Source organism: Tursiops truncatus, chromosome 2 (genome assembly GCF_011762595.2).
Source record: "Tursiops truncatus isolate mTurTru1 chromosome 2, mTurTru1.mat.Y, whole genome shotgun sequence".
Classification (NCBI taxonomy): domain Eukaryota; kingdom Metazoa; phylum Chordata; class Mammalia; order Artiodactyla; family Delphinidae; genus Tursiops; species Tursiops truncatus.
The window spans coordinates 141,475,198-141,494,767 of record NC_047035.1 but is presented as its reverse complement, the minus strand read 5'-3'; the positions used below and the strand labels follow the sequence as shown (position 1 = coordinate 141,494,767).

The 19,570-nt window shown below is 50.1% G+C and overlaps 1 protein-coding gene, 1 long non-coding RNA gene and 1 pseudogene across 2 annotated transcripts in view; 2 read left to right on the top strand and 1 right to left on the bottom strand.

The window, feature by feature from the left end:
• ADAMTSL3 (ADAMTS like 3) overlaps positions 1 to 9,454 on the bottom strand; it is a 368,604-nt gene extending 359,150 nt beyond the window's left edge. Inside the window, 2 exon segments of the mRNA XM_033852218.2 lie at positions 6,732 to 6,833; positions 8,420 to 9,454. Coding sequence (XP_033708109.2) covers positions 6,732 to 6,833; positions 8,420 to 9,433 — 1,116 coding nt within the window. The 5' untranslated portion in view covers positions 9,434 to 9,454.
• Positions 5,185 to 5,949, top strand: LOC101335893 (6-phosphogluconolactonase pseudogene; annotated as a pseudogene).
• Positions 9,455 to 11,685: 2,231 nt separating the features above from the next.
• LOC141278072 (uncharacterized) lies at positions 11,686 to 16,250 on the top strand. Its single transcript, XR_012330305.1, has 3 exons — positions 11,686 to 12,303; positions 13,482 to 13,569; positions 14,851 to 16,250. It is a non-coding gene; the product is annotated as an uncharacterized lncRNA (long non-coding RNA).
• The last annotated feature ends 3,320 nt before the right edge of the window (positions 16,251 to 19,570 follow it).

The following is a 19,570-nucleotide window of genomic DNA, read 5'->3' as shown; positions in this document are numbered from 1 at the left end:
TCACATGCTCTTGCTGAGGACTACTCCCCCCTCCCCACGGCCCCATGCTCTCTTGCGAACTGAGCTGAAGTTCTCATCAGTCCCAACCTGCACTGGTGCCAGCGGCATCCCAAGTATCTTTCACTCAAGTGTGTTCCCAGGGGTCCAATGGAGTCTTACTGGTGTCTCCCATCACCTCCTGGTCAACGCCCACAGGACTCCATGCTGCCCACTGAATCAAGTCCTCTTCATCGTTAATTTATTTAGTGTGCTCGGCAAGGTCCTCCCCAGTGTAGCCACAAACTATCTTTGTTCATCCTTATTTCATACCTCATGCTGTCAAATACCCTACTCTTCAAACATACAGTGTCAGTGGAAACAAAGAGGACAAAACAGATTAAAGAGACATTTCTTTCCTTCTTTTTTTAAAGTCTTTATTGAATTTATTACAATTTTCTTCTGTTTTATGTTTTGGTTTTTTGACCGCAAGGCATGTGGGATCTTAGCTCCCTGACCAGGGATCGAACCCGCATCCCCTGCACTGGAAGGTGAAGTCTTAACCACTAGACCACCAGGGAAGTCCCTAAGAGATATTTCTGAGATGGAACAAATGGAAGTTAGTGGCCGGATGGGTACAGGGCAGGGGCATCAGAGAAGAAGGCATCTAGAGTGGCCCCAGGATTCTGGGTCAAATGACTAGAAGATGGAGAATCCAGGCACTGAGACAGAGCTGGGTGGGTGGTGAGGATTTCCATTTAGGAAATATTGTGTCTGAGGTCCGCAAGGAATATCCTGGTGGAGGTAAGCAGCAGCTCACAGATATACTGATCTGCAGCTCATGGAAGAGGCTGACAGAAACCTCTCAGAGATACTGGGTGTCTTCCATTTTAGTGAGGTTACCGAGAAGAAAGAAGGGAAGGAAGGAAGAAAGGAAGAAAGAAAGGAAAGAAGGAAGGAAGGAAAGGAGGGAGAGAGCGAGAAAGAAAGAAAAAGAGAGAGAGAGGGAGGGAGGAAGGAAGGGAGGAAGGCCAAAACTAAGCTATCAAAATTGTCTTTTATTTTCAATGTTTACATTTAACAGTTGATGTAAAATAATAGACTTTTTTTTATCTGCGCCACCAGGGAAGCTCCCAATTTTTCTACAATTTAAATGTTTTATTTGCATAATTTATCTGCTAGCGGTCAGGGCCTCTAGACACAGAGTGTCAAGTGATGACAATGAGCTCAATCAATTGATTGTTATTCTCTTAAACGTCTTCCCTGCATAGGGGACAGCGGGAAAAGTGTCACAGAACTCGCCTGGAGAGTTCTGTGGAAGGATGATCAGAAGGTATGGTGATCACGCATATGAGAACAAAGAGAGAAACAGATGAAAAGGATGAAAAAACAAAAGGTCCTACCACAAATTAACTGATATCATAAGAAGCTACTGTAAAGGGTGAATCCAAGTGTCTATGGATCTCTAACCAAGGCTCATGGAGGACCCGATTCAGTCACGAGGGAACTGACACAGGTCACCGTCTCAGACTGAATGTGCCACCTCCTTCTCCTGGGTCAGAAGAGTGATTTGGAGGAGCCAGGGGATTTCTGTAACTCACAACGAACACCCAAGTGTGGATTCTGACTTCTGATTTAAAGGAGATGGAGTGAAAGCGAACGTTAGGATTAATGTTGGTGGTGTCACAGCGGGAGAACTGCCACCAATGCCACCAAAACCACAGCCAACACCAAGACATGAACCTACTAATACTGGAGCTTCCACCGTGGTAACAGCCACGGAGACAAAACCACCACCAAGACCAGAACCACCAAGATATCCGGAATCACTGAGACCAGAACCACTCCCAACCCCAGGACTGATGAAAACCATAATGATTAAGATCAGAAACAGCGACAAGACCAAAAACAATGCCAGAGAGAACCTCTGAGACCAGAACCACCTAACGTAACAATACTTAAAACATCAGACCGGAACCACTGGAATCAGAGACCAGAACTACCACCAAGACCAGCATGGCCCTAGGACTAGAACCAACATGTCTAATTTTAGTATCAAGATGCTGACCCTTCCCAATGCCGAAACACTGGAATTTAGGGGGCAAAGCTCGTGATAAGGAGGAGCTAAGTACACACATTCTCAAGAGGGCTACCAACATAAGGTGACCTCTCCCTGAGAGCTCCCTAAGAAGGGATACCAGCTACCACCTCACTCCTTCCCCTCTAAGAAGGAGGACTGAGATGTATTGAAGAAATAAAAGAATCACTCATTGAGACTGGGGATGCCTGCAAGGAGAGACTGGCGATCCTCTCTCCAGGTGGGTATGAGCTTAGACTGGATCCACTGATCTGTCCTAGCAGAGCAAGGACCAGAGAACTGAAGGGAGTTGGCAGGACAGAGAGAGGAGCCAGCACTGGAGCATCCCACACCCCCACCAACTGCACAGCAAGGATGTGAGCACTTCCTGTGGATTAAGTGGACAACACCAAAGGAACCGGGTTTAAGCCATCCTGCCAGCACCCCACCCAACAGGGTTGCCTGGAGGCAAGAAGATCCCAGCAGCACGAGGCAAGCCGGAGCTGGACCTCCTGCTTCAGGAAAGGCAGGTCCTGCAGAGCGCTCTGAAGAATTTACATGTGCTACCCAGAGGGCAGAGAGTCCAGGAGAGCTAGAAGAATTTACATGTGCTACCCAGAGGGCAGAGAGTCCATGAGAGCTAGAGACGGTGACAACTACCAGAGAGAGGCATCCAGTTAAGTCAAGAGCTGTTTGACCTTCTCCCCATCCCCTCTCCTTGCTCCCAACCCCAGCTGGACCGAGAATAACTAAAAGGAAGAAAGAACCCCACACCAGTCCTTACCACCGGTTGAGGTGAGAAGAGAATGGACCACAGTACGACCCCACTTCAGGTACCTGGAGCCACGTGTCAAGGCTAGACTAGACAGAAGGGAGATAAGATTTAAATCAAGCAGGGAATCAAAATTTTAAATTGGACTGGACTTTTAATAAATGAAAGGGAATCTGCCCAAGATTGCACGAGGCATGGAAATGGAATGGATTTGGCAAAGCAGGGCTGGAGCCCATGATTTGCTCCATATTTCTATCCCCCTGAGTTGAGACTTCTCAATGAAGAAGGCTGGAAGAGAGAGCTGGAACAGCAGCACCTGTCTTCTCAGGGAAGATCAGGGTCCCTAAGGAGCAGGCCCAGAGCAACAGGAAGCTCCCAGGGCCAGGGTGTAACCGGAAGATGGGAGGCCTTTCCAGCTGCCTGAGTGAGGGAAACGGTGAGCTCCTCCAGAAACAGTCAAGAACGAGTTAGAGAAACACAAGACTGCTGACCTCATGGCTTGCTCTGCAATCTATCACAATTATTTGTGGCCAGTGAATATAAAGGTTTCAGTTTTAGCTGATTTAATAAAGAAAATCTAGTTTTTATTAAATGAGTTGGCACATTCCTTGCTCCTTGCAGCTCAGCCTCACACGGCTATTAACTCTCCACCAGCCTCCTGGTGGCAGCACTTATAAGGAAGGGGAGAGACCAAAGAAGACCCCCAAGGGCCCCCCAGACACCCAAATCCCAAGATACCTCAGAGGAGCAGCTTTGACTCAAACTCAGGCTGACCCTAGGGAGATAACCAAGTGTCCAACCCTTGGGCACCCCAAACTGACTTAGCCTTGCCTAGAACATTCTCCAGGCCCCGTGATGGGACCAGCCACATCCTCAGCAGAAATCACAGGCATCTCGCTTGTTTCAAAGGGTTAATACAGCAACAGCACTGACTTAGTACACTTACTACATGCCAGACAGTTTTCATTTTGCTTGTTACTTTTTTCCTCTTCACAATGGATTAACTCCTCCAGAAAATTCTATGAGGTAGACACCCCCTCTCTACAAATGTGGACACTGAGACGCAGAGACGTTTGTATAACAGGCCTTGAAGTGGTGGAGCTGGGATTCCAACAGCTGACGCTGTGGATGATGAAGACCGCTGGCCTGAAATCTCCGCTTACAGCCTTCTGTGCACACTGCCCCAGTACATGGAAACAACACTGCAGCGGCACAAAGATATGGAAAAATGCAAAAGCGGTCAGTGCGTGACTCAAGCTGGGCAAACACTGCCCTTGGCCAAAGGTCAACAGACTGCCTCAAAACACATTTAAATTTTATAGGGTGGAAGAAGGCAAAATGAAACTCGGTGCCTTGAAGACTCAGCCTCATTTGACCAGGAACAAATCTCTGGGGCTCTCACAGCCTGTTTCAGATCTGCTGATGGGATGGAAAAGCAAGTCTCCATCCTTTTGCCCCAACACTATACCTCGCTGACCACAGAAATCCTAAAGTTACCCTGAAAATATTACCATGTGTTCTAATAAAAGCTATCTATTGAAATGCGAATATGGGGTAGCACCAATAAAATGAATAATGGGGGAGAAGATGTACCTCACTAACCAGCTCTGCATGAGCCCCCGAAATCATGGGACACTGGAGCTGAAAGAGGCCTTAGAAACACTAAGTACAGGAGTGAAATGAGAAGCAGAGAAGTCTGATTAATCTATCCCAGGGTGGATCTCTTTATATGTGTGTATATGCTCATCTAATAGACGTTAGAGCCCTTATTACGTGCCAGGCCCTTTGCCAGCCCTGGGAGTACAGAGGCCACCAAGCCATGTAATGAGAAGTTACATGTGCAAGGAGGGGTTGCCTTGCTTTAATTCACACAAGATACCGTATGGACCAGCATGTTCTAATTCACACAAGGTACGGTATGGGCTGGCAGCATGTTCTAATTCACACAAGGTACGGTATGGGCCGGCAGCATGTACCTCAGGACACAACACTAAGATGTGCTCTGCACCTTTAGATCTGGGGGTACAAACTGCTTGGCTGAATCTAGTCTACAAATATATATGTCTGGCTTTCAATGCTTTAACAACTGAGAGATAGCATAGGAAGTCTGGATAACCAGCTATCTTGCAAACTAGTACGATCCAGCAATCCTGAGTGTGCATTCTCCCTTGGCAATGATCAGCTGCAGTTGAGTAGAGATTGTTCTTAATAGATGGAGCATGTACCATCAACTTTGCCACAGTCTCCGCCATTCCCTATTGTCTCTCAGGCAACGCTAGCTCCATTCGTTTGAGTCTGTCCAGTGGGTAACTGAGGATGCGATGCTTGAGCTGGGTCCCCCTGGGGCTGGTGGGAAAGACAGGATGCTAAAGAAAAGACTGCAGCGCAGGCACATTGGCAGCCTCTTCTTGGTCTTCTCCAGCCTGCAGGAGCTGGGTCCGTCACTGGCACAACTGGTGGCGCAGCGCCTGGCGCGGGGCCAAGGCCAATTGGCGCTCGGTCTGTCCGGCGGCAGCCTCGAATCGATGCGGGCCCACGAGCTGCCCGCCGCCGCTGCCTGCACCGGGCCTGCCGGCCTTGCGCGCTGGAGGCTGGGCTTCTCCGACATGCGCTTGGAGCACTGCGAGAGCACTGATGGCCTCCAGCAGCCCCACCTGCTCTCCACACTGCCCCGCCCCGCCAACCAGGTGATCACCATTAACCCCGCGCTGCCTGTGGAGGAGGTGGCCGAGGACTCGGCCAAGGAGGTGAGACAGGCCTTAAGAGGAGACTCCATTCTGCTTTTCGACCTGCTGATTCTGGGTGTGGGTCCCGATGGCCACACCTGCTCACTCTTCCCCGGCCACTCCCCCCTTGCAGGAGCGGGAGAATTTGGTGGCCCCCCATCGGCGACTCCCCAGAAGCCTCACACTTCCCGTGTTGAAGGCAGCTCCAAGTGTTGTCTTTGTGGCGACTACAGTAGGCAAGGCAGACATTCTGAAGTGCGTTTTGGACGACAAGCAGGAAAACCCGCTCCCCGCAGCCCTGGTCCAGCCCCGAGCTGGGAAATTCTGCTGGTTCCTGGACAAGGCAGCAGCCGCACTCCTGACCACGAGTGCCCTTCAGGAAGCATTCCACGTTGTAACCGTTGTAACCGTTGTAACCCGGCGCCCGAGAGATGCTGCAGCTGGGACCATGCGCAGCCCGAGTAGGCGGGACCTTCCAGGGCTGGGACCCGCTGCCAGCCCACTCCAGGCTTCATTTTAGAAAAGCCCTGTAGTGCCACTGGAAGCCGATAGGGTCTGGCCACCAGCCCTGCCCAGGGGCTCAACCCATAGGCCCGTGGCTCTGGGTGACAGTTATTAAAAAGAGCATTTGAAGAAAGCAAGAGAGAGAGAGGGAGGGAGGAAGGGAGAGAGAGAGGGAGGGAGGGAGGGAGGAAGGGAGAGAGAGAGGGAGGGAGGGAGGAAGGGAGAGAGAGAGGGAGGGAGGGAGGACTGCAAAACAGTGTGATATGTGTTGATAGACGTAAACACAATACTTATTTAGTGGCTGAGCTAATGCCACAACCTGGCCTCTGCCCAATCATTGTGTCCTGGCCTATAGCAGCCAAGTCTCTACAGTGCACATGCAGACAGCCGTTCCAGACTGAAAAAGACAGGATCCATCACAGCCCCAAGTTATCACTCATATACAGCATCCACAGTGGTATCAAGGCACAGTGGTATCAGGACTCGGAGAGGACCCGAGGGATTGGATTATGCTTACAGCTAAGCCAACCAGAAATACCATTTGCTGGAGGTAAGAAACAATTAGATTCTCTTTGGCATAAGATGTACATTAATCATACCACATCTTAGGTGATCTAGAATGAAACTCCTAAGTGAACAGGGGGATGCCTACCATTCCCCTTCCCCTCCCTATTACCTGCAGGAGGGCAGAGTGCATGAAGACCTTCCATACCAGCAGCCACCAGGGGCTCTTCCAGGAAGCCATGGAGTCCGGTCTCCTGGGGAGCTCACTTGCAGCCTAAAAAGGAGGAAAGATTTGGTTTCCAATCAGCTCTGGACCCAGTGGCAGCACTCATGACTTAACAGACCAACCAAAGGGACGAACCCTGAGCCCCACAGAGTGTCTTGGAAAGGTTTGTGTTGGCCCAGGATGGAGCTACCTATCACAGGGTACAGTCTCTCTGGGGCTCTCTTGAGGAGGAGTCCACATCAAAGTCAGGAGGGCAGCTAGACCAGCCTCCAGTGTGCAACCCGTACCTCCAGCCCTCCAGAAGCTGAGCCATCTCTGCACCAGCCACTTCCCAGCCCATGTGTCAGAAGCAGGGTGTGGCTACTGGCATCCCACTCAGGAAGCCTGCATGGAGCCAAGGGTTAGGGCACCTGCCAGCTTCCGCTGCTTCAGGCAAAACTGAGTCTAAGCCCAACTAAGCCAGCCCAGAGAGGGGAAGGGAACTGCCTAAGGTCACACAGCAAGACGATGACTTTTCTAGGACTGGAATGCAGGTCTTCTGACGGTTCAAGGCTTTCCCCACCAGAGGACACCGTTCATCCTCGGAGCCTCAGCCCTGCAGCCAGAGAGGCCTGAGAGTTGAGTTAAGGGAGGTTCGGAGAGAGGCCTGAGAGTTGAGTTAAGGGAGGTTCGGAGAGAGGCCTGAGAGTTGAGTTAAGGGAGGTTCGGAGAGAGGCCTGAGAGTTGAGTTAAGGGAGGTTCGGAGGGCACAGCCTCAGGGCCATAGTAGCACAATCTCCTAAAAGTAGATGAGGGCAAACCAGCAGAGGCCCTCTGAGACCAGGAGGGCAGCGGGGGCTTTCTTCAGAGTTCTCCTGACAGTTTGCAGGGAAATCAGAACGAGGCGAGCCTGGAAAAGCCGAAAAGCCGAGGTCACCCTCGCCTCTCGCTTCGCCTCGCGGGCGCCTTGGCGGAGCCGGTGTCCGGGGGCGGGTCGGTGGCTTCTCTCCATCTGGAGAAAGCATTAAGGGCCTGGCCTAATGCGATCCGCAAATGTGCTGCTGTTTCCGACCTGAGGCGGCGACTCTGGGCCGAAGGGAGGCGGCCAGTGCGGGGCCCTGGGACCGTGCGGCCCCCTCGCTCGCTCGCTCGCTCGCTCGCTCGCTCACAGCAGCCGTCCCGGCGCGCACTCCCCCCGACTACCCGCCGCCTCGCAGTTCCCGGGCCCCCGCCGCCGCCGCGTCCCAGTCCCGCACGTCCACTTGCCACAGCGGGCGCATCACTCAGCCCCTGGCGCTCTAGGTGCTCGCATCCCACTTGCCAACCGGCCGGACCTTCCGACGCCCAAGACCACTAGGTGCTGTCAGCCCGTTTTCTACCTAGAAAGTCCCAAATCTGAAAACCCCCAACCCGGTGGAGTTCCCCGCAGTCAAGCGCCCCTGAATGCCTCTCCCCCAAACCACCGGGACCCCACGGGAGTTTGCCCGGCCCGAGGTCTCCGAGCCTTGCCGAGCGCCCCGGTCCTGAAGCTCCCGGGAACACAGCAGTGCACCCTCCCGCTCGGAGCCCCGCAACCCCGCTCAGAAGCCACCGCCCCGTCTTGCTCCCCCGGAGAGAGCCTTCCCACCCCCGGGCGCCGAGCTCCTAGCACCCACCTGGCGCCGCAGAAGCGTCTGGGACGTGCAGCCCGGGCCGCGCGGGCTCGGCGCACGCGGAGGAGAGGCGGACAGAAGCGGCCCAGTCAACACCTCGTGCGGAATCCGGGACCGGGACCTTCCCCGACGCTGGCCTCCAGCCCGCGGCGCCGCAGTCGCCGCCGCCGCCGAGAAGTTAAATGGGGCTGGGACGGGGCCGCCCCGCCTCTCCCGCCCCCTCCGGGCGTGCGGAGCAAGGCGCTGGCGGGGGCCCAGAGGCGGAGGGCGCGCGCCGCCACCTGCACCGCCCGGCAAGTGCACGGCGCGCCCGGGCGCCCGCCCGCCCTCGCGTCGGCCCCGCGCCTTCCGCCCGTGCGGGGGACGCCGGGGGCGTGAAGAGAGTGCGTGAGGGGCCGGGCCGGGCCGCTTGGAGCGCGCGGGGCCGCGGCGACGGCGAGACTCGGCTGGAACGCTCCGCCGCCCGCTTCCTGGAAGCCACTCCTCGCCTAGGGCCGGCCGCCAGGCGTGGTGCCAAGAGCCGGGATTGCCGACGCCGCCACCGCCGCCGCCGGCAGGCGCGCAGGGGAAAGGCGGCCGCTGCGCCGCGAGCCAGCCGGGGCGCTCCGCCTCAGCCGGAGCTGGGAGCGGGGATGCCATCGCCCCTTCCCCCAACCCCCGCATTTCCCCGAGCCTCCACCCGCCCCGCCAGGGCCCCGGCGCCGACTCTGCTAAGTCAGGCCCAGCGGCCACACGGAGGCTTGCCCGGAACCGCTGGCTCGTGCCTGCGAGCCTCCGGAGCTCCGGCCAGGCGTGACCAAAGTCGGAGACCAGTGGCCCCACCTGGCCTGCGCCGCCTCTGCCTCCGGAGGCGCCCAGCGCAGATCCTGTGCAGGGGCCGGTGGACTCACCACCCGGACTCTTGGCTGCCAGGGACCACCAGCGACCGACCAGTAGGGGTGCCTCGTAAGCGGGTACCTGGTGCCACTTCCTATGAGCCGAGCTTGGGTAACAGAGCTGCTCAGCTGCCCAAACCATGGGGTGCCCAGGCTTGGGATTTGGGGTGGAGGTGTCAGGCACCGGGACTGGGGTGAATTTCCTCGTGGACTTGTGGAAGTGAAGTAAGGTGGAACGCTTGTCCCTGGCCTTGGCCTAATCTCAGAGGTATAAATCCAAGGGCCCGGGATTGAAAGTCTCACTATGCCCCCGGCTAAGTCCTACCACAGTCATCATTTCCTTGGGTGCCTAGTGTCTGCCAGCCACGTGCCAAGCTCTTTATGTGCAGCTTATCTTCACAAGGGCCCCGTGGTGACAGTAACATTATACGCATTTCATTGATGGGAAAGCTGAGGCCCAGGGGATAACATAACTTGTACACAGTGAGTTGCAAAGTCAGGGTTGGAGCCCATATCTCTCTTCTCTCTAAAGCCTCCATTTGTTCATCTCTGAAGTTGCTTTCCTGCCTGTTCTGTGTTTGGTACATTACAGGTGGTGTTAGAGCTTTACGGAGAGGAGCTGGCCCTGCACGCCTACCTCCCCTATCTTGCCTTCCTTAACTCGGCGACTTCCTCTGGCCAAGAGGAGGATCTCCAGGGCGGTCCATGTAAAACAGCTGGAATCTTGCGGGAAGTTAGCAGAGGACGTTCAGTATGAAGGAGGCAGAGGAGCAGGCGGCCGTGGGGAGACTAGTCATTGGGTGGGGGCGGGGGGGCTGGGCTAAACCAGAAAGAATGCAACCATGTACAGTCGATTCTCCTATTCACCATTATCAGTTATGTTCTTATAAAGTAAAGGGAACTTTATAGTGAATTTGGGAATACCAGACCATTGATCCTGGGGAAGATACAGGGTTAGATTCCTGCCAGCCTCTGGTCACCACATTCTCGTGAACCAATCAGTACATATGTGTGTTTCTCCTTAAAGACATCTTGCTTAATATGTATTGATTCATTCACACTGAACCCACAACGCGGGCCTGAACGAAGTGTATCTAACACGGGTATCTTATCTAACACAAGGATTTTCTCCACAGGGCACATCACAGCCTTCTTCTGCTTAGGGGCACTAGACAGCACTTCAGCACTGCTCTGGAGGGCCATTTTAAACAGCAGAATCACCAAGAAAAAAGACCGAAATGTGAAAAGTGGCACTGAATAGGCCCTCAAAGGGTACCTGTTTACAGTATGAGAGCTGAAACAAGAAGGCAGAGCATGGCCTTGATGGACCTTAGCTGGGAAAATACATATCAGGCAACTCCAAATGTTCACCCCTCATCAGAGGACCATGAAAGTGCTGCAAGCGTTGATTTGGGGGCTGCAAATACCTTTTAGCAAATAGGCAAGTTCACAAATATGGAATCTGCAAATAATGAGGATTGACTTTGCACTTCTCCTATCAAGGTAGGGTAGAGGAATAATGATGTTAACATTTCCAAACACTTACAATGTACCAGGTACCGTTCCAGGTACTTTGCTTGTATTAACTCAGTCACCACACCAGCCTATGAGGTAGGTATAACTTTTATTCCACTTTACAAATGAGGAGACTGATGTAGAAAGATTTAAACACTGCATGTTCTTAGCAACTAGACTATACCGCTCCTCACGTCACTCACGTTCCCAAATGGAGTCCATTGCAAAAATTACATGCATATTCAAGACGAAATGGAGAATTCAAAGAGACATGCTTGTGCAGTGGCAGCCCTGCACTTCCTGTGACTCAGGAAGGCACTGAGAAGGCCTCTGGGGTGGGGGCGGGTGGGGGTGTTGGCAACATCTGAGCTGCTCTGCTCTAAAGTACTAGTGGCTCCTGTCTCATTTTCCCTTGGGCACTTTTGATTCTGGAGCCTCTAGGGCGTGGCCACATCAAGCAGGGAGGCCAGGGCTGAGGCTTGCTCTCCCACAAGTGCCGTTGAGTATCAGGCCAGCCCCCTCAGGGAACAGCTGGTCGGTAGTGAAAAGCAGAAGGGAAAACACCAGTTCCCTGCTGGAAGTTCTGCCTTCTGTTCACCCTAGCAGGTCTTGCAGTCAGTCCTACGTGTGTGGCTAAGGCACTGTGAGTCAGGATCACAAATTCCTCTACTCCTCCTCTACGTGTGGGCTGGACCTCACACGTGCAGTCCTCAGATTCACCGTCTAACTACCCGAGGGCTCTCCATCACCCTGCCCAAGTGTAGACGCAGAGCCATCCCTCAAGCATGTGCACCCACTCTCCCCTCTTCCCTGAAGCCTGCCCAAATATTTAAACAAGACATTGCCAAAGGCATGGAGGTGGGGGAAGATTGGGGAGTGGGAAGAACAGAAGAGAACGAACCCCCAAAAAGTGTCTGATCAGGCCACTGGGTGTGACTGCCCAACCGATCTATCTCTGATGGGGGACGGGGCTCAGATCCTTCCCTGCCTAGCTCCTGGACTACCTCTCCGCATGAGAACCCCACCGCCTGGGGACAAAGGCAGTGCATTTCAATCCTGAGAGGTCTAAGAAACCAAGTTCTATTTCCTCCCTGAAATCCATCTTCTTGAGTTCCCGGTTTCCCTTATCTCAGAGTTTCCTACCCCTACTCCCTGCATTGCCTAGTGACTGCAACGAGCCAAGCACAACAATGCAACATCTGTATGAGAGAGAGACAGAACCAGGGAAGTTCCTACTAGTGAACTTCTGATGCTTCTGTTGGGGTATGTGTGTATTTTACCCTAAGAGAGAGGTGACATCCCTTCAGGGCTTGGGCCTGAATTTGTTCTTGATACAGAATTACTCTTTCTGGTTGCAGAACTCATGAGATGGACTTGGAAAGCACACTCAAGAAGACTGTGTCGGAGGCTTGGAGAAAAGGAGCCCTTGGAGGCAAATCCTATAGAAGTTAGAGCTGACTGAAGTAGGAACGAAGGATGCATCAGGGGAAATGTCAGGTGAGCATGGTGTCTTAGGGGTGCGAGATTGCCGAGGGAGTGCTCTCACAGGAAAGATCTGTAAGGGAGCAAGGGATGCAGGATAGGGAAGGGTGGAGAGCAGAGCAAGCCCGTGCCCAGGGAAGGTCTAGCCCTCTAGCCGAAGCTCCACCATAGAGTTGCCCTGTCTCCAGGCAACAGGACTGGGTTGTTGTACGCACGTGACGGTCATTGCTTCCGCTGGAACTGGATGGCGGTGGAACCTCCTAAGCAGCTCTCATAAGCCAAAGGCGATGCTCCAGGGCAGGTCTCAGGTATAAGCCCTGGGCTGCCACACTCACATAAGCTGGGAGGTGGGTGTACCTGTCAACAACGAGGGTCTGGACAGGGCTCCGGCACCAACAGCATCTACCACAACTGGCTTCTCAGGTGTGCCCCGCCCCACATGGGAAGCAGGCTCAGCCAGTGGTGATAGTTTTCTGCCTGTCCAGAGTACTTCTTTGGAACAAAAATTTGCTTTATAAAACGTGTTCAAGGCTTCTGCCTCATAAGCAAAAAAAAAAGAAAAGCCCCTGGGAGGAGGTGTGACAGGAGTGGTTCTACGTGGTGAGGGGCTCTCTGTGCTTTGGCACACCCCCCCTTCCTGGTTTTTCCTCTCATCCTGCACCCAGATCTCCGAGGAGCTGGGGATCAGATCACACCAGATCCGTGATTTCATGCCTTCTTAGAGGTGCCAGATCCGTCATTTCAAGTCAGGAGGCTTAGGAATTACGACTGCTGCAGCACTGGAGGTCTGAGCCAGTCAAAATCTCTGTCAGGACGGTGAGGTGGTGTTAGACAGACTCTTTCTAGAAAATTCCAAATCTTTGGGATTGGTCAAGGGAAAGCTATAGTCCCCCAAAGTGCTGCAAAGGAATAGAGTTGGGATTTGTTGACCCTTCTCAGGGCCAGAAAACTCTCCAGGCCCCAGACCCGAGGCTGATTTTCACGTGGTCTCCAGGGCTAGGAAGGTACTGACCTTAGTTTTATGTGCATCTCATACTCTGATAAACCTGTACATATACACAGACATATCTGTGCACATAGACTCTACCATGGAACATGAGCAAACCATAGGTACTCTAGGAAGAGTGGATTTACTAGTGCCTTTGAATTCATCCCCTTTACCCTTGACAAGAACCTTATCTTCTTCCCCTCAGAGGCACAAGGCCAGTGTAGAGAACACTGGAGCTGTGGTCAGGAAATGTGCTACCTGTCCAGGCTTGGCCACACACTGGGGGACTCCAGGTAAGTCACTTCACCTCTCTTAGCATCACTTTTCTCCATTATTTTGTGAAATATAAAAATCAGGAAGTTCTAAGAGGTCCTTCCACTTTAACTTCAGAGATTGTTTCTATACTTTGCTTGTATAACATAGAAACATCTTCCTAATCTAGAACCCAGCTCTGGAAGTCTCTCCTCATTTCCCCACAACCAGAACAAAAAAGGCCTCTGAGCATCCAACTGACATCAGATTTAAGCATATTGCATATAAGCAAATACTTACGTCTCATTTGAGACTACTGATTCTTTCTTTGTACATAGTTCTCACATGTTTGTCATCTAGTTTTCAAGGGTAAATTAGAGGCTAGAATTAGAAAGGGACAGAATACCTCCAGAGAAAAGGGATACTAACAGCATAAAGGTGCTACAGGAAAACTGTAAAAGGCACAAAAGAAATAAAAGACACCATAAGTCTGGTACAGTTTTGTTCATCTTGGGGCCTGAGAGTATCACAGTATCATTGTACAGGGCTGTGTTCACGCTCATGAATCCAGGTTATCTATGAATTCACTTGTTCCTTAGATTCTGTTGATGGATGTATGGAAGTACAGGCTACATTTTAGAAAAATATTCACTCACCAAAGGGTTAGATTGTAAGAAAAGGAAAACAAAAGCGGGCACCATAGATTCCTTTAACGATTCACCCTTAGCTTCCTGAAAAATTCACACCTAGCACATCATCTCTGACAACTCTAGGAGTCCAAGGGTTTTCTCCAGAATTGGTTAATTTGAGCAAAAATAACAGAGTGCAAAGTACTCTGTACACTTTTTTGTTTAAAAATGTGATATCGGTTTTCTTACAAGTCGTCAAGAAGAGTTGTGCACAAAAGCATTTTCTCCCATGCTGCATGGCATGTCACTCACCCTGCACCACAGAATGAGACCCACTTGTTTAGTCTACTTCCCTACGTGTCCCTTACTCTGTCAGACTGGCAATATTTGGGTTGGAAACACCACAAAGAAATACTTGAAACGTCTTTTTTTCAAATATAAGTTCAGTAAAAACATTTCTATGTATTAAGTTTTGCAAAACACACTTAACTTTGGGAGAGTTTGGATAGCCAATTAAGCATTTTTATCCCTGCTTTACCAAGACTCAGGCAAAAAATGTTCTATGGATGAGTGTGAAGAACCAAATTCCTTCAGATGCCACCATCTATGTCCAGTCAGCTTTAGGCTTAGAGAACAATTCAGTTCAATGCAGCAAAATGCAATATATATTAGTTGACAATCTATTTTTGCCAGGTTATGTTCTAGGTCCTGGGAAAACAACGGTGTGGTAAGATACAGCCCTGCCTGAAGGAGCAAACGAGATACTGTTTTCCACAATGGCTGCACCAACTTACGTTCCCACCAACAGTGTAAGAGGGTTCCTTTTTCTCCACACCCTCTCCGGCATTTGTTATTTGTCGACTTTTTAATGATGGCCATTCTGACCAGTGTGAGGTGGTACCTCATTGTAGTTTTGATTTGCATTTCTCTAATAATTAGCGATGTCAAACATCTTTTCGTGTGCCTATTGGCCATCTGTATGTCTTCTGTGGAGAAATGTCTATTTAGGTCTTCTGCCCATTCTTTGATTGGGTTGTTTGCTTTTTGGTTGTTGAGTTGTATGAGCTGTTTGTATATTTTGGAAATTAAGCCCTTGTCAGTCACATCATTTGCAGGTATTTTCTCCCAGTCTGTAAATTGTCTTTTCTTTTTGTTTATGGTTTCCTTTGCTGTGCAAAAGTTTGTAAGTTTGATTAGGTCCCATTTGTTTATTTTTGCTTTTATTTCTATTGCCTTGGGAGACTGACCTAAGAAAACATTGGTATGATTTATGTCAGAGAATGTTTTGTCTGGCTGTATTTTTAATAATCCAAGCAAGAGCTCATGATGGCCTAACCTGGTACAAGTAGTAGTGGAAATAGAAGAAAATAGACGGATTTGCGACAGTTGTAAGAGACGTAGAATTGTTAAGACTTGGTGAATGACTTAAAGGGTAGAGAGGAGAGACAGTCAAGGCTGATACCCTAATTCCTGCCATGGGCCATGGGTGATGGCAGTGTCATTCGTGGACACTGGGAACAACAGAAGAAGAGGGGTATATTGGCTGGAGAGAGGCAGTGCAGAGATGATGGCTTCACCTGGAACGTTTTGAGCTGGAAATGCCTCTGGGTCTAGAATCAGGAAGACAACCTGGGCTGGAGATTGAGATCTGTGACTCCTCAGCACATGGTTGATACTTGAAGCCATGGAAGTTGATAGTGTGGGTGAAAACAGGCAGCTAGCTAGCTCATTCACCATCTAGCCATACATCTGTTCATGGAAAGGAATTTGTAAATGTTCCCTAGTGTGCATGTAGTATGTCTATAATTTCGCCTAAACAGTGAAAATATCACAAGTTTATTTCTTTTTCTCAAAAAACCAAAACCAAGGAGCAATCACTGGGAGCCACTCTTGACTTCTGCCTTTGTCTTCACCGTTTGCTCTTATGGTTCAGTGGCTCCGGCCTGAAGGATGTTCTCTCAGCTCTGTTCCTTTGCTCTTTCATGGTGAACTTCCGCCTGAAAGACACACCCACCCCTGAATCCTCCAAGGCAAGTTTGACATTCGATCCGAGCCTGGGTCTCTGGTTTACCATCAAAGCAAGAGAGGGACTTATTCAGGCTTTCCCATGAAACTGCTAAATGCTATTTCATTAAATATGTACCAGAGCAGCGTATTTTTATTGTTGTTTTTAAAAACCAAGAAAGAAACCAAAAAAACTCCATGAAACAAGTATCCCCAAATTCATGTATGGTGTCAGGAAGATTGAGAACAAAATGACCAGTGTTCTGCAAAGCATCAATAAAGAAAATGGAAAAGAATTTTTCCTTTCAAAAAAAAAAAACGCTGATATTGACATGAAATGTCAGGTCAGGTAGAGACTTCTGATCCAAGATGATTTGAACTCAAATGTTTCACTCATCCTACCCATTCCCCACTGAAATCACTAAATGGATATTATATAAAATTCTATATGAATGCTGGAAACGGAGGAAGGGAATTATCCCCATAACTGAAACTCAGCAGGTTGATGCGATACACTAGTAGCCATTGCTCTGGCGACAATGGCCCTCGTGATGAAGGAAGAGAGCTGTGCACTGTGAATGTCCTCCGTTCACCCTGCCAGGAAGCTAAGGAAACCATGGGTATCTTGTGGGAGACTCAGCAGCACCTTTACCACGTCTGGCCTGGGACCTCACAGGAATGGTCCCTCTGTAGGTGTATCTCCCTGTGTGGTACCCTCTTGGCTGCCTCTTGCTAGCCTCCTCCTCTGGCTTCCTCCTGGCTATGTAAACCAGAGACTCTGGTTTTTAGAATGATCAGTTTAATGTATACAAGATGTGTCACCTTTCTGGTGAAGGTTCTGGGGAGCACTAACCCCTCCATCTTTGGAATCTCAAGAGTCACAAGAGCCTTTGAAGAACGGTCATTTTCTGAGCTGCATCCAGTTGCATTGGGAGAGCCAAGAGGCAGAGGGAGCATAGCTGAGAGCAGGGCAGCCCCGCGTCCTCTCGTTGTGGGCTCTCAGCTATTACCATTCCTGTGGCTTCACACTGACAGTTATAAGTATGTACATATAGATCGAATAAATATATGTAGACTAAAATGGGATTAAATGGTAGGATAATAAACCTCACTGAGATGAAAAGTATAGTAAGTGCTGGTGTTCAAGGGGGACCAAGAAACGGAACTCCTCTGTCCAAATCTTGAACCAATGGAGCAATAATAACAAAGTGTAGGAAGACCACACATCACCTTTATTCCTGAGCTTTCCGTGTGCTCTCCACTGACGAGCAGCTCCCGAGAAGGGGAGGGGAGGGGCTGAGCTACATTTGCTCAGTTCTTCTTTCTAAACTCATCAGTCAGATCAAGTTCCCCTGGACCCAGGGCTCATGAGCTAGAGGGTGTAAAGAGGGAAAGAAAATCATACGAAAAGAGCTGCGTCTACATGGAGGAGGCATCCCAAGTGGCGGAGAAGTGTCCACCACACATACCCCAGCACTCTTTGGATTTTTCTTCCATTAATCTCTTGGGCTTAGTCATTAAGCCTATGCTCAACTGGAAAAAGACATTTCCCATCTTCATGAGGCTACTTCTGCCTTACCAGCTACTACATTTTTGGGTATCCTCATTGACAGGGTGGATTTTGCCCCTAGAAAGCTCTGAAATGAGTTGAAACTGTATAATAACTAAATGAACACCACTGTATTAGTTTCCTAGGGCTGTCGTAACAAATGACTACAACTGGGTGACTTAAAGCAACAGAAACTAGTTCTCTCACTGTTCTGGAGCCCAGACGTCCAAAATAAAGGTGTCAGCAAGTCCGTGCTCCACCTGAAGGCTCTAGGCGAGAATCCTTCCTCGCCTCTTCCTTGGCTTCTGGGAGCATCACTCCAATCTTTCTCTGCTTTTCCCATGGAAGCCTTTCCATGCTTTCCCCATGGCCTTCTGCCCTGTGTCTGGCTCTGTGACAAATCCTCCTCTCCTTTCTATTATAAAGGCACCAGCCATTGGATTTAGGGCCCACCCTAATCCAGGATGATCTCATCTTAACACCCCATCTGCAAAGACCTGATTTCCAAATTCACATTTTCAGGTACTGTAGGTTATGACTGGGACATATCTTTTTGGAGGCCATTAATCAATCCACTGCAGCCACCAATACTAAAGTTTACTAGATATTCTATTTCCCACCTGAAATTATGTCCAACGATGTTGTCCGACATAGCTTATCAGAGGTTCTACAACGGAGACCAAACAACATTAAGATACTCTAAGAACAACATACTAATATAAATGTAGACATATAGACATATACAGAATATATAAAGAATTCTCACAAGTTAATAATAAGCAATTTAAAATGGTCAAAAGATGGACTTCCCTGGTGGTCTAGCGGTTAAGACTCCACGCTTCCACCGCAGGGGGTGCGGGTTGGATCCCTGGTCGGGGAACTAAGATCCCACATGCTGCGTGGTGTGGCCAAAAATATATATAAATAAATAAATTAAATTAAATGGTCAAAAGATTTGAAGAGACGCTTCACAGAAGAAGATACACACATGCCCAATAAGCATATGAGAAGGTGCTCAACATCATTAGTTATCATCAGGGACTGGCCCGTGGGAGGCACCAAGGGGGCTTAGACTTACAGTGCTGTACACTAAATAAGAGGTCTTCCAGTTGCCAGGGTAGCCACATTCCCAGAGACATTAACAAAGGTGGGGCCTTGGACCAAGACACTGACCACCTAATTTGTAGCAAATGGGTTCTAGTTATCACTACTGAAAAAGAAACAGTGGATGCACATCCCTGGTCCAATCAACTGTGGCCAGTGGATAGGGTCACAATGTTCAGGGTGGCTGATGGGTCCCTCCACAGTGGGTAAAGTAGAAGTTATATGTGGGGCAGACACGCTAAAAGAGCAATCTGACAGGTACAGACATAGCACAGCCTTTAGAGTTGAGCTCTGTGATATTCATTCAGCAAGTCACTTGCCTTCTCTAAGTCTCAATTTCTTCACCTGCAAATAGGAACACTGCAACTTGCCTTAGTGCTTTTAATGAAGATTAAACTAGAAAATGCACGTAAAGCAAATGACACAGCTGGCCCAGGAAGGTGGTCTTTCTTCCACCTCCATGGAGGTGAACATAACTGATTCTTCCTGCTCGTGGGGTGGGAAATGGAAGTGGCTCCTGAGAGGAACACTTTAAGCCTGAATTACTCCAAGTCCAAAGGAATGTCCCCAAGAACCCTTGGTCCCAGGACAATCCCAGGAACTGGAACAAGTTTTCCTAAAGGAGCCATAACATCCACTTTGATTCTTAGCCCCCTCTCCACGGTTTACCTCTGAGGCAGAGAAGAACCTTTATGTCAATGGAACTTGGCTTGAGTTTGGGGGCCTCTTCCAGGCAGATAATTCCCCAGGCACCTT